Raw genomic sequence first — 14,022 nt, 5'->3', positions numbered from 1 at the left:
TCCACGAGCGTCTGGCAGCACAAATGAACCAGCTGCTAGTTAACGAGAGACACCCGGAATGGCTAACCGAAGGTCGGACGGTCCTTATCCCCAAGGACCCCAAGAAGGGACCGGTCCCCTCCAACTACCGACCAATAACCTGCCTCAGTACTACATTGAAGCTCCTGTCAGGCATCATATCAGCTAAGATGAACAGGCACATGGGTCAATACATGAGTGGGACACAGAAAGGAATTGGCAAGAATACCAGAGGCGCAAAACACCAGCTACTGGTAGACAGAACAGTCAGCCGAGACTGCAAGACCAGACTGACCAACCTGTGCACTGCCTGGATTGATTACAAGAAGGCCTATGACTCAATGCCCCACAGCTGGATACTGGAATGCCTAGAATTGTACAAGATCAATGGGACCCTAAGAGCCTTCATCAGGAACTCAATGGGGATGTGGCGCACAACACTAGAGGCCAACTCCAAGCCCATAGCACAAGTCACCATCAAGTGTGGGATCTACCAAGGAGATGCCCTGTCCCCACTGCTGTTCTGCATAGGCCTGAACCCCCTCAGTGAGATCATTAACAAGACTGGCTACGGATACCGACTACGGAACGGAGCAGTTGTCAGCCACCTCCTGTACATGGATGACATCAAGCTGTATGCCAAGAGTGAACGAGACATCGATTCACTGATCCACACTACCAGGCTATACAGCAATGACATTGGAATGTCGTTCGGACTGGAGAAGTGTAGTCGGATGGTAACAAAGAGAGGGAAGGTAGTCAGAACTGAGGGGATTGAACTACCAGAAGGCAACATTGCAGACATAGAGGACAGTTACAAGTACCTGGGGATCCCGCAGGCAAATGGGAACCATGAAGAGGCCGCTAGAAAAGCTGCAACCACCAAGTACCTGCAGAGGGTCAGGCAAGTCCTGAGGAGTCAGCTGAATGGTAAGAACAAGATCCGGGCCATCAACACGTACGCCCTGCTCGTGATCAGGTACCCTGCTGGGGTAATAGGCTGGCCAAAGGAGGAGATAGAAGCCACTGACATAAAGACAAGAAAGCTCCTTACCATGCATGGAGGGTTTCACCCCAAGTCCAGCACCCTGAGGCTGTACGCTAAGCGGAAGAAAGGGGGCCGGGGACTGGTGAGTGTCAGCACCACAGTCCAGGATGAGACAACGAACATCCAAGAATACATTGGGAAGATGGCCCCAACTGACCGAGTGCTCAGTGAATACCTCAGGCAGCAGAAACCCAAGAAAGAGGAGGGAGACGAGGAGCCATCATGGAAGGACAGGCCCCTGCACGGTATGTACCACCGGCAGATAGAGGGGGTGGCTGATATCCAGAAATCCTACCAGTGGCTGGACAAAGCTGGACACAAGTGTAACTTATAAATACATGTTCATACTTTTATTACACAATCAGAGAGAAAGAAACAGAGAGAGAGAGAGTGCAGGACAGACAGACAGGTGACAGTCTCAGGTGTAGACACTGCTACAAAACAGCACAAGAGAAGGAAGATTTAGTGTTTGTGTTATTACGAGAGCTAAACAAGAAGAGTTCCCAGATGGTACAGTGGACACATGTGTGACTCCTGTGATTAAAGCATCTTTCTTTCAGCTCATTCAAACACACGTTAAAGTCCGTTTGGCTCGACACCACCGAACAGAGGCAGCAATATAACATAGCTAACATTAACAGTGCAGTGGATCCTGCTTGTGCCGTGATATTCAGGACTGCAAACCGAGCAGCATCACCCACTTTCAGCTTGTTGTGTTTGTGGATATATGACTGACTTTAATTATCCATAAAACCATCACATTCTCTGTAAGTTTAGGGCCAACTATATATATATTTTGAAGTAGAGGCTTTAAAAACCAAGTTAACGCTGAAAGTACAAACATCACTAATGTCACATAACTTTGCCGACATGTGGCCAACAGTAATGTTTTAATGTTCTTCATTATTAAACATTCACACATAAATAAGTGACATCATATTCAGTACTTACTTTCACTCTTCGGCCGCTCCCTTCTGCCGTATTTTGCAGCAAAATTATCCACACCCACCGCCGCGCTATGGATTGTGGGATATATGGGACCACGAAGCGTGCACCGGACCACGCTTGATATTTGGGGAAATCGACGCTGTATTTGGAGTATGCATTTGAAGTACACTTCGAATTGGGACAGCCGTCGTCGCGTGGCTGTGACATAATCGCACTCAAAATGCGTACTTCAAGTGTGCGGTCTCTTAATTGGGACACAGCCTGTGACACCTGTGCTGTAATTGTGGTTAACTTCTGCCTTCTGTCTATCAGCATTGCACATGCACGAAGGACATCCTGTTTGTACAATAATCCAGTCTAGAAATAATAGATTCATTAACAGGTTTTTCTTTTTTTTTCTTTTTTCTTTTTTTTGCCTGTCCCGTTTGGCTCTTTTGCCATCAGAATTGTTGTCTAAAGGCAAAGAAAGATGCCCAACGGATTTACTTTACCAAATTGACCATCCCAGCCTTGCTGTAATGGTCCATTTGATTCACCTTTTATTGTTTATTTTATTTTCACTTACTGAATACGGGACAGACTTGACTGGGGGAAAGAAGGGGAGAAAGAAAGAGGGAAAGAGAAACAGCTGAGAAGAGGGACGGGGGAGAAGGGCAAAAGACAAAAACCAACAGAATGAGCAGAGGAAAAAAGAAGAAGAAAAAAATGCATATATCGATCACCTGGATCACCTGCTGAGAAAGAAAAAAGAAAAGCAGAAGAGAACAAGAGTAATAGAATAAACAACATCACAATGATATATGGGAATATGACAGTAAATACTAAATATTAAACATTATTGTGCAGCACATAAGATCAACAGAACACAGTGTGCTTTGAGGTAGGAGCCAAAAAGGGTGTAGTTTGTGGGTGTGATCACCTGTGTGTACACCTGTGAGCATGGACGCGCTTGTTTTTTTTAAAAAAAGGTTCCTTCATGTAATGATCTGCTAGAGGGTGTGGGGGGGCCACAGCCCCGTCCTCCAGGGCATGAAGCAGGTATGGAGGAGATCAAAACTCCAGACATCCAGAGGCCCCCAGAACACAACAGACCAAGGAAGACCAACAAATCAAATCAAATCAAATCAAATCACTTTTTATTGTCACATCACATGTGCAGGCACACTGGCACAGCACATGCGAGTGAAATTCTTGTGTGCGAGCCCCACAAGCAACAGAGATGTGCAAACACAACAACACAAACGAGCAAAATACAAGAATGGCCAACCTGAAACTAATAAATATATGTACAATATATAATAGTGTATGCATTTCTGGATGTGTATACTAAATATTTTCCTACGTGTGTGTGTGTGTGTGTGTGTGTGTGTGTGTGTGTGTGTGTGTGTGTGTGTGTATACACATTTTTACAAATTAAATAGTAAAAAAATAAAATAAAATAATAATAATAATAATAATAATAAAATATATAAAATATACAGAGTTGAATATGTGCAAAACAAGTGGCATTTATATACAGTATGGAGTGCATAATGTTGAAGTTCCAGTAGTGAAGCTGAGGTGTCTATGACGTGTTCAGCAGTCTGATGGCCTGATGGAAAAAGCTGTCTCTCAGTCTGCTGGTACGGGACCGGATGCTGCAGAACCTCCTTCCTGATGGAAGCAGTCTGAACAGTTTATGGCTGGGGTGACTGGAGTCCTTGATGATCCTCCCCGCTTTCCTCAGGCACCGCTTCCTGTAGATGTCTTGGAGGGAGGGAAGCTCACCTCCAATTATCCGTCATCACACTGAACACTGGTGCTCCACAGGGGTGTGTACTGAGCCCTCTCCTGTACTCACTCTACACCTACGACTGCACAGCCACTAACAGCTCCAACATTATTGTGAAGTTTGCGGACGACACTACAGTGGTGGGTCTTATCACCAACGGTGATGAGACGGCCTACAGGGAGGAGGTCAGCGCCCTGACCCACTGGTGTCAAGACAACCATCTCACCCTCAACGTCGCAAAGACAAAGGAGTTGATAGTGGACTTCCAGAGGTGCAGAGAAGTACACACCCCCATCACCATCAACGGCGCTGCTGTGGAGAGAGTGAGCAGCTTCCGGTTCCTTGGCGTACACCTGGCTGAGGATCTTACGTGGTCAGTACACACAAACAAAACAGTGAAGAAGGCGCAGCAGCGCCTCTTCTTTCTCAGGAGACTGAAAAGATTCGGCATGAGCCCCCGCATCCTCAGGACCTTCTATCGCTGTGCCATTGAGAGCATCCTCACTGGATGCATCACCACCTGGTATGGCAACAGCACCGCCTACAACTGCAAAGCTCTCCAGCGAGTAGTGCGGTGCTGTTGCCATACCAGGTGGTGATGCATCCAGTGAGGATGCTCTCAATGGCACAGCGATAGAAGGTCCTGAGGATGCGGGGGCTCATGCCGAATCTTTTCAGTCTCCTGAGAAAGAAGAGGCGCTGCTGCGCCTTCTTCACTGTTTTGTTTGTGTGTACTGACCACGTAAGATCCTCAGCCAGGTGTACGCCAAGGAACCGGAAGCTGCTCACTCTCTCCACAGCAGCGCCGTTGATGGTGATGGGGGTGTGTACTTCTCTGCACCTCTGGAAGTCCACTATCAACTCCTTTGTCTTTGCGACGTTGAGGGTGAGATGGTTGTCTTGACACCAGTGGGTCAGGGCGCTGACCTCCTCCCTGTAGGCCGTCTCATCACCGTTGGTGATAAGACCCACCACTGTAGTGTCGTCCGCAAACTTCACAATAATGTTGGAGCTGTTAGTGGCTGTGCAGTCGTAGGTGTAGAGTGAGTACAGGAGAGGGCTCAGTACACACCCCTGTGGAGCACCAGTGTTCAGTGTGATGGGGGATGAAGTGATGCTGCCCAGTCTGACCACCTGGCGTCTGTCAGACAGGAAGCTAAGGATCCAGCTGCAGAGGGAGCTGCTCAGTCCTAGATCCTGCAGTTTCCTGTCCAGCTTCGAGGGAACGATGGTATTGAATGCTGAGCTGTAATCTACAAACAGCATCCTCACATACGTGTCTCTCTTCTCCAGGTGTGACAGGGCAGTGTGTAGTGTCAGGGCTATGGCATCATCAGTGGACCTGTTGTGGCGGTATGCGAACTGTAGAGGGTCCAGTGAGTCGGGTAGTGCAGAGCAGATGAAGTCCCTGACCAGCTTCTCGAAGCATTTGCTTACGATGGGGGTCAGGGCTACAGGTCGCCAGTCGTTCAATGAGGAGATGGTGGAGGATTTGGGTACAGGGACGATGGTGGCCATTTTGAAGCAGGCTGGGACTACAGACAGAGAGAGGGAAAGGTTGAAGATGTGCGTGAACACTCCAGCCGCGCCACTGACCCAGAAAGAGCTGAGGAGAGTCCCAGATGAGGGCTCACTCAGCAGCCGCGGAGCAGAAGCCAGGGGGAGTTGCAGTGACGCGCCCGTGAGCTCCGCCGGCAGCCAGCCGTGCCTGAGTGACCGAGCCCCAGGCCGACAGGCCGGGGGCACCCCACCTCCGAAGTGGCCCGAGCGAGCCCCAGGCTCCAGGCCCCGATAAGCGGCCGCCAAGGAGTGAGCCGGTGTGTACCTGGACGCCCATCCCCGGACACAAAGAACCACCAACGCACCGATGTCTGAGGGAGTCCGCCACTGGCAGGGGAAGTGGTGGTAGGGGGAGATAGGCCTCCAAACCTTGGAGGGCCTAAGATGTCCCCAGAGAGGTGGCGCCTGACACCCAACCTGACATATAGACACAGACATACAGGCACACACATATACAAACATCCATTCCCACCCTCATGCTCGGGCTCCGGGGGTCCACACACGAACGGGAAAGACGCCAATAGTCACACACACACACACACACACACACACACACACACACACACACACACACACACACACACACACACACACACACACACACACACACACACACATGCTGATGCAAGGAAGAATGCTTTGCTAACAAATGCTTATGCTGATATGCAAAAGGCTGCACACAAACATCCAAATACAGAATTTGTTATAAGAAGCCATTGATTACTTATTGGTTAAATGTGTTTTATGTCACCCAGAGGGCATTTATGTAGATTTAAGGAACAAGGTCTAAAACAGTTTGGTTATGAAAACAATGTCTATGTTTTCATAGCCATAAACAGACATCACAGTGTGATGTCTGTTTATGGCTCAAGGCCTTGACTGAATTGTTTACTGTGCTTCACACAGCCTGATGAGGAGCAGTGGTACAGAGTGAAAATGATGAACTAATAGTGTACGTTTTATATCGGAGCGCCGCATTTTCTGTGATTGAGACTTAATTCAAGGAGGAACAAAAGGTGCTACGGTACCTGAGGTTCTCATTCCCACACAATATTGTCCCGGGAGGAAGCAAAACTTTCCTGTGGTTGATTTTGGGGTTTTGCTTAGCACTAGGTTGATTTTATCAGTGAGGTTTGGACTGTGTTCTTTCTCTAAGAGAGAGAGAGATTATTTTATGTTTGGACATGTCTAGACATGTCCCGACTATTTGTTATTTTATTAGTATTTTATTGGTTACGTCTGTTTTGCTTTTGTTACAGTGCACTGAGATAAGAACATTTGAGAGGTGTGATCCACCGGTGGTGATATTTTGTGAGTTCATGATTTAACAATCAGCTCTTTAAACCAGGCCTGAAAGATTGAAATTTAAAGTGCTCTGAAATATTCTTACTGGAAACAGTTGCAAAGTGCGCTTCTCCATGATTGTAATGGGCTTTGGAGAAATTCACTTATATGGGACACTGATCACATGAGATAGTCCTGAGTCTGAAAGGATTGCACGAGTCAATCCAGTGCAAAAAACAAGGAATTGTTTTCCTTTAAAATTATGACGTCACTTTGCTGGTGATGGATGCTCGAATAGGTTGAGCGAGAGACTCCGTTATCAGCAACATCTGGTGTGAATGTGTGTGGATGAATGTGTGTGGATGAATGTGTGTGACTGGACTGTGGTGGACTGACGATGTAGACTAAAAGTTTTGACTGACTTGATACTGAGACAAAAACTGCACTGAGGATTAGTAAATGTTGAGCAACAATTCACCCAGCCTGCAACAGATGGAGACCGGAGGGGGAGACTGTAGCTTCACATGAGAGTGTGGAGATGCAGACTGAACCCTTTGGTTGCTAATTTTGAGTTACTGATGTTTGCATTAAGAAAACTGTGTTTTATTAGCTGTGTTTTGATTAAGTTATCACATTATATTGTTGGGAATGCCAAATGCTACAGTGGAGAAAAGGTTTGATTTCACTCATGACTGGAATATGTTACTATTAACCAGCAGGCCACTGTAAAAAGTCAATTAAATTTTATAGAGGAAAATAGTCAAAACTTTAACAACATCTATGAATAACAGGGGAATGGTAGACTTGTCACATTCAAAATAGAGATATGTAATAACAAACACTGGTCCACGTGATTTAGGTTCTCCCTTGAAATAGTCAATAATTTAAAAAGTAGAATAGAACCGACAGGCACATGTGCTAGGATGTGCTACTGCAAAAGAACAAGAGCAAAGTAAAGAAAGAAAAACCTATTGTGTTTAGTTTTGATAAATTCAAATCAAAATGTATGATTACACTCAGAGGATCAATATGAAATCAAATATAGGCCAATTCTGTATGAAGCATATGACTGATAACTGTTCTGTCCTGAGCTTTTGTTTTCTATAGCACCTGCTTGACCACACCACCAGTTTTCACGCATAAAGGAGGGTAATTACAAATGTTCGAGGGAGGAATATCACCAGAAGTGGGAATGGTAAGCCCCGATGGGGGTGATAACACCATCAATTTTACTTATGGTCAAATTCTTAAAATTTCACACCAAACATAAAATTTCTCCAAAACTTAAAGACAGAAGGGAGCTCTGGATAACCATAATTTGGCAAACCATATAAGGATGGAGGTTTGGAATCTATAACTGTGTGTGAAATAACACCCAGTTATGTTAATTATGTTTATTCTAATGTGCAGACATTAGCTAATCTGACCACGTAATGCAATAAACAGGACTGTCGGAAAAGTTAGCGTTAAAGTCACCTTTGACAGTCCAGACTGGGATGGCGTTGGACATCCTCAGGGTGGAGAAAGGGTTGGTGTGACCAAGGTGTGGTTTGACTTGTTGTATGTATATTTCAAAATGATACAGCTCTGGATGGCACAGTTACCAGGGCATGGAAGGATGACAGACTTTATTAAATGAGGAGAAGGAATTTTCTGGGATTGAAGGTCCTCTGGGTGAGTGCTTGACTAAAGCATGCATAAAATAAAAGCTATTTTTTGTTATTGATTGGTAATAGATTGATAATTGGCCACATTTACAGCTGTATTGACTTGTTGTGGACGCAGTCTACTTCATGTTTAAGCACTCTAATTAACAGAGTGAAAATAGTGAGGGAAAGACAGTGGGGGAAAAACTGAGTGACAAATGTGAAGTTCATCTTAATACAGGTGTTGTTTCTAGGCAGTTCTGCAGACGCAGGCTCAGGGCGGAGCCAGGAGTTTAACAGATTTAACATAATAACTAAACTGATTTCATTCCCCAACACAGGATGGCAGGGCTGGAGCAACGATACTGGAGAGGAGTGTTTATGATGTTTTCTGAGATATGATGTCACTAACCTTTTCTTTTAATTTTCTAGCTCCGATGAATTGACACATGGGAGTGTGTCAAAAAGGGGGAAGTTGAGTTTTAACATCAAACAATGGTTGTATGAACATTTTATGACTTTATTTGTGTGTTTAATAATTTAGGTATGGTAAAACTTAAGCTTACAATGACCCAAAAGTTGCCAGACTTTTTCTAGAGAGCCAGTGAGAAGCATTATTTTCATGTTTAAGCGTTAATGATTGAAATAAACTGAATAGTGTTTAGAAGACAAAATGCCTGTGTTCATGAGGAGCTGAGTATCGCACTGGAGAGGAAACTGTGGGAAGGCAGGCTAAAAGAAACACACGATTTTTGTGAAAAGGGGGGCAAATGTTAGAATTAAAAATGGTTAATTTGTTTTTGATTTCTTTTACTAAACGAAGTGGCTATAATTAATTTCATACACACATTGCAAATGTGCTCATAAGAGTTGGCACTCAGTCTTTTGAAGGTCATAAGCTTCGTTCGGCGTGACGGTCTGGACTGATATATTGTAGGTATTGACTTTGAGTGCAGAGGATGCAAACACGCTTACACACACATAGATTATGTGTAGAATAATTCTCTAGGACAGAGAGTCCCAAACATGATATGCTAAACCAATTTTGAATCACTAGAGGAACAATGGATAACAACATTAGATTATTAGGGCTAGGAAGAAAGGTGTTTTGGTTTTCTGCCTTAAAGAGAAAGGAACAGACACCAGACGAGGTCACGGAGATCCTTCGCAGCAGAGATAGACATGGAGACTGCCAAGACAGCAACTGGGGTGAAGTGTCATAGCGTTTGGGCTCCGGCTAGTCACCTCAAGAGGATGGATCCCATAAGCACAGCAATAAACACGAGGGGATTGGCGAAAATTAAGGAACACCAGACCAACGAGGTTCGAGAGGCTCTTGGTAAAAAGGGGGACACAGCTGTGACCCAAGAATACACAGATCGTTGTTTGAAAATCGGGGCAGAATAATCCCCTGATCTGTGCAACGACTGAAGGGTGGTCTAACCCCTGAGGTCGAAGAAAGAAGAGGAGCGGAGAATCACCTGAAGAAGAAATGAACCCTGCAACACTGGATTGCGAGGTGTAAGTGATCTCTTTAAAAAGAGGTCAAAGGGGGAATTGTGAGATTATTATATTATCTTATGCCACGTTAGACCCCTAATTAAAGATTGTGAAATTATTATGTAGTTTTCACTGAGCATGAGCTTTATCCAGAACTGATTTGGTTCATCTGACTCTTCTTTCGGCGAGGCCGTTGCTTTGTGGATGCAAAGGGCTTGAGGTTATGTGGACAAAGTCCCATGTGACTGCGAAGTCCTTGAACTCTCGAGAACTGTACTGTGGGCCATTATTTGAAATAAGCCTCTCTGGTATACCATGTCTGGCAAATATAGCCTTGAGCTTTTTGATGACTGACCCTGCAGTAGTGGAGAATAGCCTTTCGAGCTCAAAGTAGCGGCTGTAATAGTCTACAGCTACTATGTAGTCTCGTCCGCGCCAGGTGAAGAGGTCTGAGGCCACGGCCTGCCATGGTCTCTCAGGCATGAGAGGTGGAATGAGAGGTTCTTTAGGGTTCGCTGCACACCTTTACTGACATATAGAACAGTTCTACACTGTGGTAGCAATGTCTTTGCCCATGCCTGGCCAAAAGAGGGCATCCCTAGCTCCCTGCTCACTACACTCGATCCCGATGTGCCCAATGTGGATTCTCTCCAGCATATTGTTTCTCAGGGCTGTTGGCACTATGTTTTTGTCACCTTTGAAGATGATGCTATGGTAATGCAAAATTTCGTCTCTGAAATTCCAGAAATCTGGCACAATCTCTATGCCATATCTCTGCAGCTGTAAAAGCATGCACTGCAGATGAGCCGGAGCTACAGAGATTGGCTTCTTCAGTATGTGCTCCATGGCTTGTGGTCTGACTCGACAACGACTCTTTTGCAGTATATGTAGGTGTGGAAACGTCTGCATCTGAACAACACTGCAAAGAGTTGTTTCTCAATCTGTGCATAATTAACCTCTGTCCGGGTAAGTGTCTTTGGAGCATATGCTATTGGGTGACCGTCTTGCAATTTGCAAAAGTTGCTTTCATTAATGTCAAAATAATAAATTCTGTATAACCTGCTTTTCTTTTAACCAACTACACGAGTTGCCCCCTGCTGGCCATTAGAAAGAATGCAAGCTCACAAAACTGCTGCACTGGATTAACCTTTTAGATCTCAAAACTACTTTATATTCTGTTGTCTTAGTGAAAAACAGCAGCCCAAGCACATATGTCATCAGTAATGGCACTAGGTTAATTTGGGATGGAGCACCCTGCAGCTGTAGTACAATCTGCTCTATCCCCTTTACAGCAATGCCAGCTGCATACAGCCCTGAATAATTGCTCTTTACCAAAGAGCTGTAACATCACACAGCAGCAGGATTTATAGCATAAATAATCAAAGTTTCAGCCGTGAAACTAAAGGCAGCATGCTCAGGATTAATCCAATATCATCAGAGCTGTCGCCACATTTTTGTTTTCAGGGAGAGTCCACTTATTATTTGTTAAGAACCACAGTACTTTCCCAAATGATGATGTCAGGGTTTTTTTTAATCTTTAATTATATGCCAAGGACAAAAATGACATATTTTGTACCATGAGATACTCCTCTTCACACAGCACTTTTGTGGTGCAGGTGTAGTAAAGCAGAAATGTTTCTCAAGCTTCCCAGATGGAAGAGTTTAGTGTTCCTGTTGTGTCTAATTTACAAATTTATGCGTTGATTGTTTCCAAAAATGTATTCGTAAAGGAACCGTACGAGCTTGTTTTCATGCAAGCAGAGCAGGTCCACAAGGCCTGAATATAGTAGACTCCTGTTTTTTAGGAACAAATTAGTCCCAGTACACAAACCTGTCAGTCCACTGGGTTTCAAAAATCTGCTTTTTCAGAGAAAGAATTAAACATTTTCAACAACTCATTCTGAGCTTTTTCAAGTGGATCAATACAAGTGGTGCACATAATGACAGGAGGGATTTTATTCCCCTTGAATTAGTCAAGCTTCCAACGCTGCACTTGTCACTTACCTTAATGACCCAAATCCCATAAAACGTTTCAGGCTGAGGGTGTGTCATTAAGTCGTTACAGGCTTTTAGGAAGCAGAAAGTCAATTTGCAGCGATGGCAAGAACAGTAATTCAATAACGTTCCGTGTTTGTTTTACATTTAGGCCTTTCTTTGCATTTGCTTTCATACTTCTGTTCTCTGCTGTTATGATTGCTATGATATCCTGGCTTAGGGGTTACTAGTCTCGGCTTCAAGGCTATGCAGCTGCTCTCCCTGCTGTTATAATACCCACACAGCGCAAAGGCTGGAGACCATAAAATGTGGAGAATCTGTCAGAGTGTGGGCCTCATCCACGAATAACTGACCGCATGTGAGGAAATGCTATTTCAACATAAAAATTACTTCATGTTGTGCTCATGAACATACTCGAGCATCTTTCTATAACAGTGTCAATATTTGGACGTCGCAAGGCAGCTACTTCTGCTTTTTGTATATGTTTGGTAAAGGCTTACCGTGTCAGAAAAAGCTGAACAGTAAACATTGCACGATTGTGTATTTCTTGTGGTAACATTTTACTCAGAAAAGGTAACACTCTTCACTTGCAAAAACTCTGTCAGATGTGTAGTTACAGCAGCAGTATGCACACATCATCATCATCATACAGGCAGATAATTTAAGTTTTCAGTGCTACAAAAAAATGTGTACAGTGTAACATGTTGTCCGGTAAGGATTGACATTTTTGTAGTGGCAGTTAATCAATAACACCAGCACTCACTAGTTTATTCATACAATAAGAAAAAACACTTTGTGATGGGAAATGTAAAAATAGCCACAGTAATAAAATTCCACAAGTAACTGAAACAAGTGCTCAAAGTTCAGAGGTCAAATGCAGTTTTTTGAGCAGCATCAGAACACTTGGTAGATTTCACAACATTTTGCACTGCGGGTGAACCTGCAGGTTTGAGGCATTAATGACAGAGATGATGCTCAGCATTCAGCATTATAGAGATTCCTGAGTGATAAATGACACCTGTGCATATTTAGGTCAGCCTTAAGAAGGCCTACTCCTAGTAGGATGAATAAAAGAGAGTTAAAATAGATATCACTAATGCTAAGTGCTTTGGTTTATTACAGGAAGTACTAACATATCATGTCATCATGTCTGGTTTAATAATAACCCTAATAACTAAAAATGCTTTAATATTTATATTTAAGTAAATATTGACATACAACATGCATATACATTTTACTATTTAAAACATGCAGTTGAAGTGTAAATTTCCACCTAGCACAAATAATTTTAAAAACTGTATATTAACTTTTATGAGTGGACTACTCAGACAGGATCTTTAATTTTATACACTTCCCTATTAATCCACTGAAATGCCCTATATGGTCACGCTGGTTAGTATTACTTTAACCAAGCTATTGTCTTCATAGGACTGTATGTACATGTGAAGGCAGTTCCTCACAACAGATTACTGAGGATATACTCATATGCAGTGCAAGACATCCTTAAAAGGAAGTCTCTATTTTCAATAGAAGGTTGTTTAAAAACTCTGAGCTGACCTTGTAGTATAAAAAAAATAAAAAAGGAAAAGCACCTTCACTGAAACATTGCAGGAACAAAAAGGTCGTTACAATTTAAGTGTCTTAATCTTCGAATAAAAACCAACAATAAATGCCCATAACTGTAAGGTAAAAACAATCACTGGACATGTTCTCTGTGCCTCTTCTCTAATCTAATATAAAATCATACACAGAGCTCATATAACAGGATCAATTACATAAAAGAGGTCTGGCATGAGTATGAACAAATACACACCAACCTTTAACAGTGGCTACAAAAACAGCCCTCTATAACTGGAAAGATAAAAACCATCCTTCAGTAATAGTATCAAACAAGAGGCACCTGAAAACCTTAATAAACACTCATTTAGCAGTATCACCTGGCGTCCTGTGGAAAATAACCCAAGAAATAACTATACATGCACACAAGAAAAATATTTACATTTAATAAGCAACCTCCCGCCTACATTAGTGCCCCAATCTGTAAACTAATCATCTTTTAACAAGGAAGAAAATGTAAAAATCTTTGAACTGCATGTCAGCTACTCACTAACTCTGTTTAGTAACTGTGGTGTTTACTGAGTGCTGTGTGTTTACTACCTAGTAAATGTCATCTGATGACTTCAAATTGTCAGCACTTCTTCCCCAGCTAAAAACACCTATGTGGGTGGATGAGTGGGTGAGTGAGTCAAGTA

The 14,022-nt window shown here is 43.5% G+C and overlaps 1 protein-coding gene across 1 annotated transcript in view; it reads left to right on the top strand.

The window, feature by feature from the left end:
• Positions 1-5,349: 5,349 nt before the first annotated feature.
• Positions 5,350-14,022, top strand: part of LOC308397092 (uncharacterized protein) — a gene marked incomplete at both ends in the record, with an annotated part of 535,410 nt that continues 526,737 nt past the window's right edge. Inside the window, 2 exons of the mRNA XM_080882807.1 lie at positions 5,350-5,400; positions 5,860-5,967. Of these exons, the coding sequence (XP_080738933.1) occupies positions 5,350-5,400; positions 5,860-5,967 (159 nt within the window). The remainder of the gene's footprint in view (positions 5,401-5,859; positions 5,968-14,022) is intronic.

The sequence above is a fragment of the Rhamphochromis sp. 'chilingali' genome (assembly GCF_963969265.1).
Source record: "Rhamphochromis sp. 'chilingali' genome assembly, chromosome: 5".
In the NCBI taxonomy this organism is placed as follows: domain Eukaryota; kingdom Metazoa; phylum Chordata; class Actinopteri; order Cichliformes; family Cichlidae; genus Rhamphochromis; species Rhamphochromis sp. 'chilingali'.
This window is presented reverse-complemented; position numbering and strand designations above follow the sequence as displayed.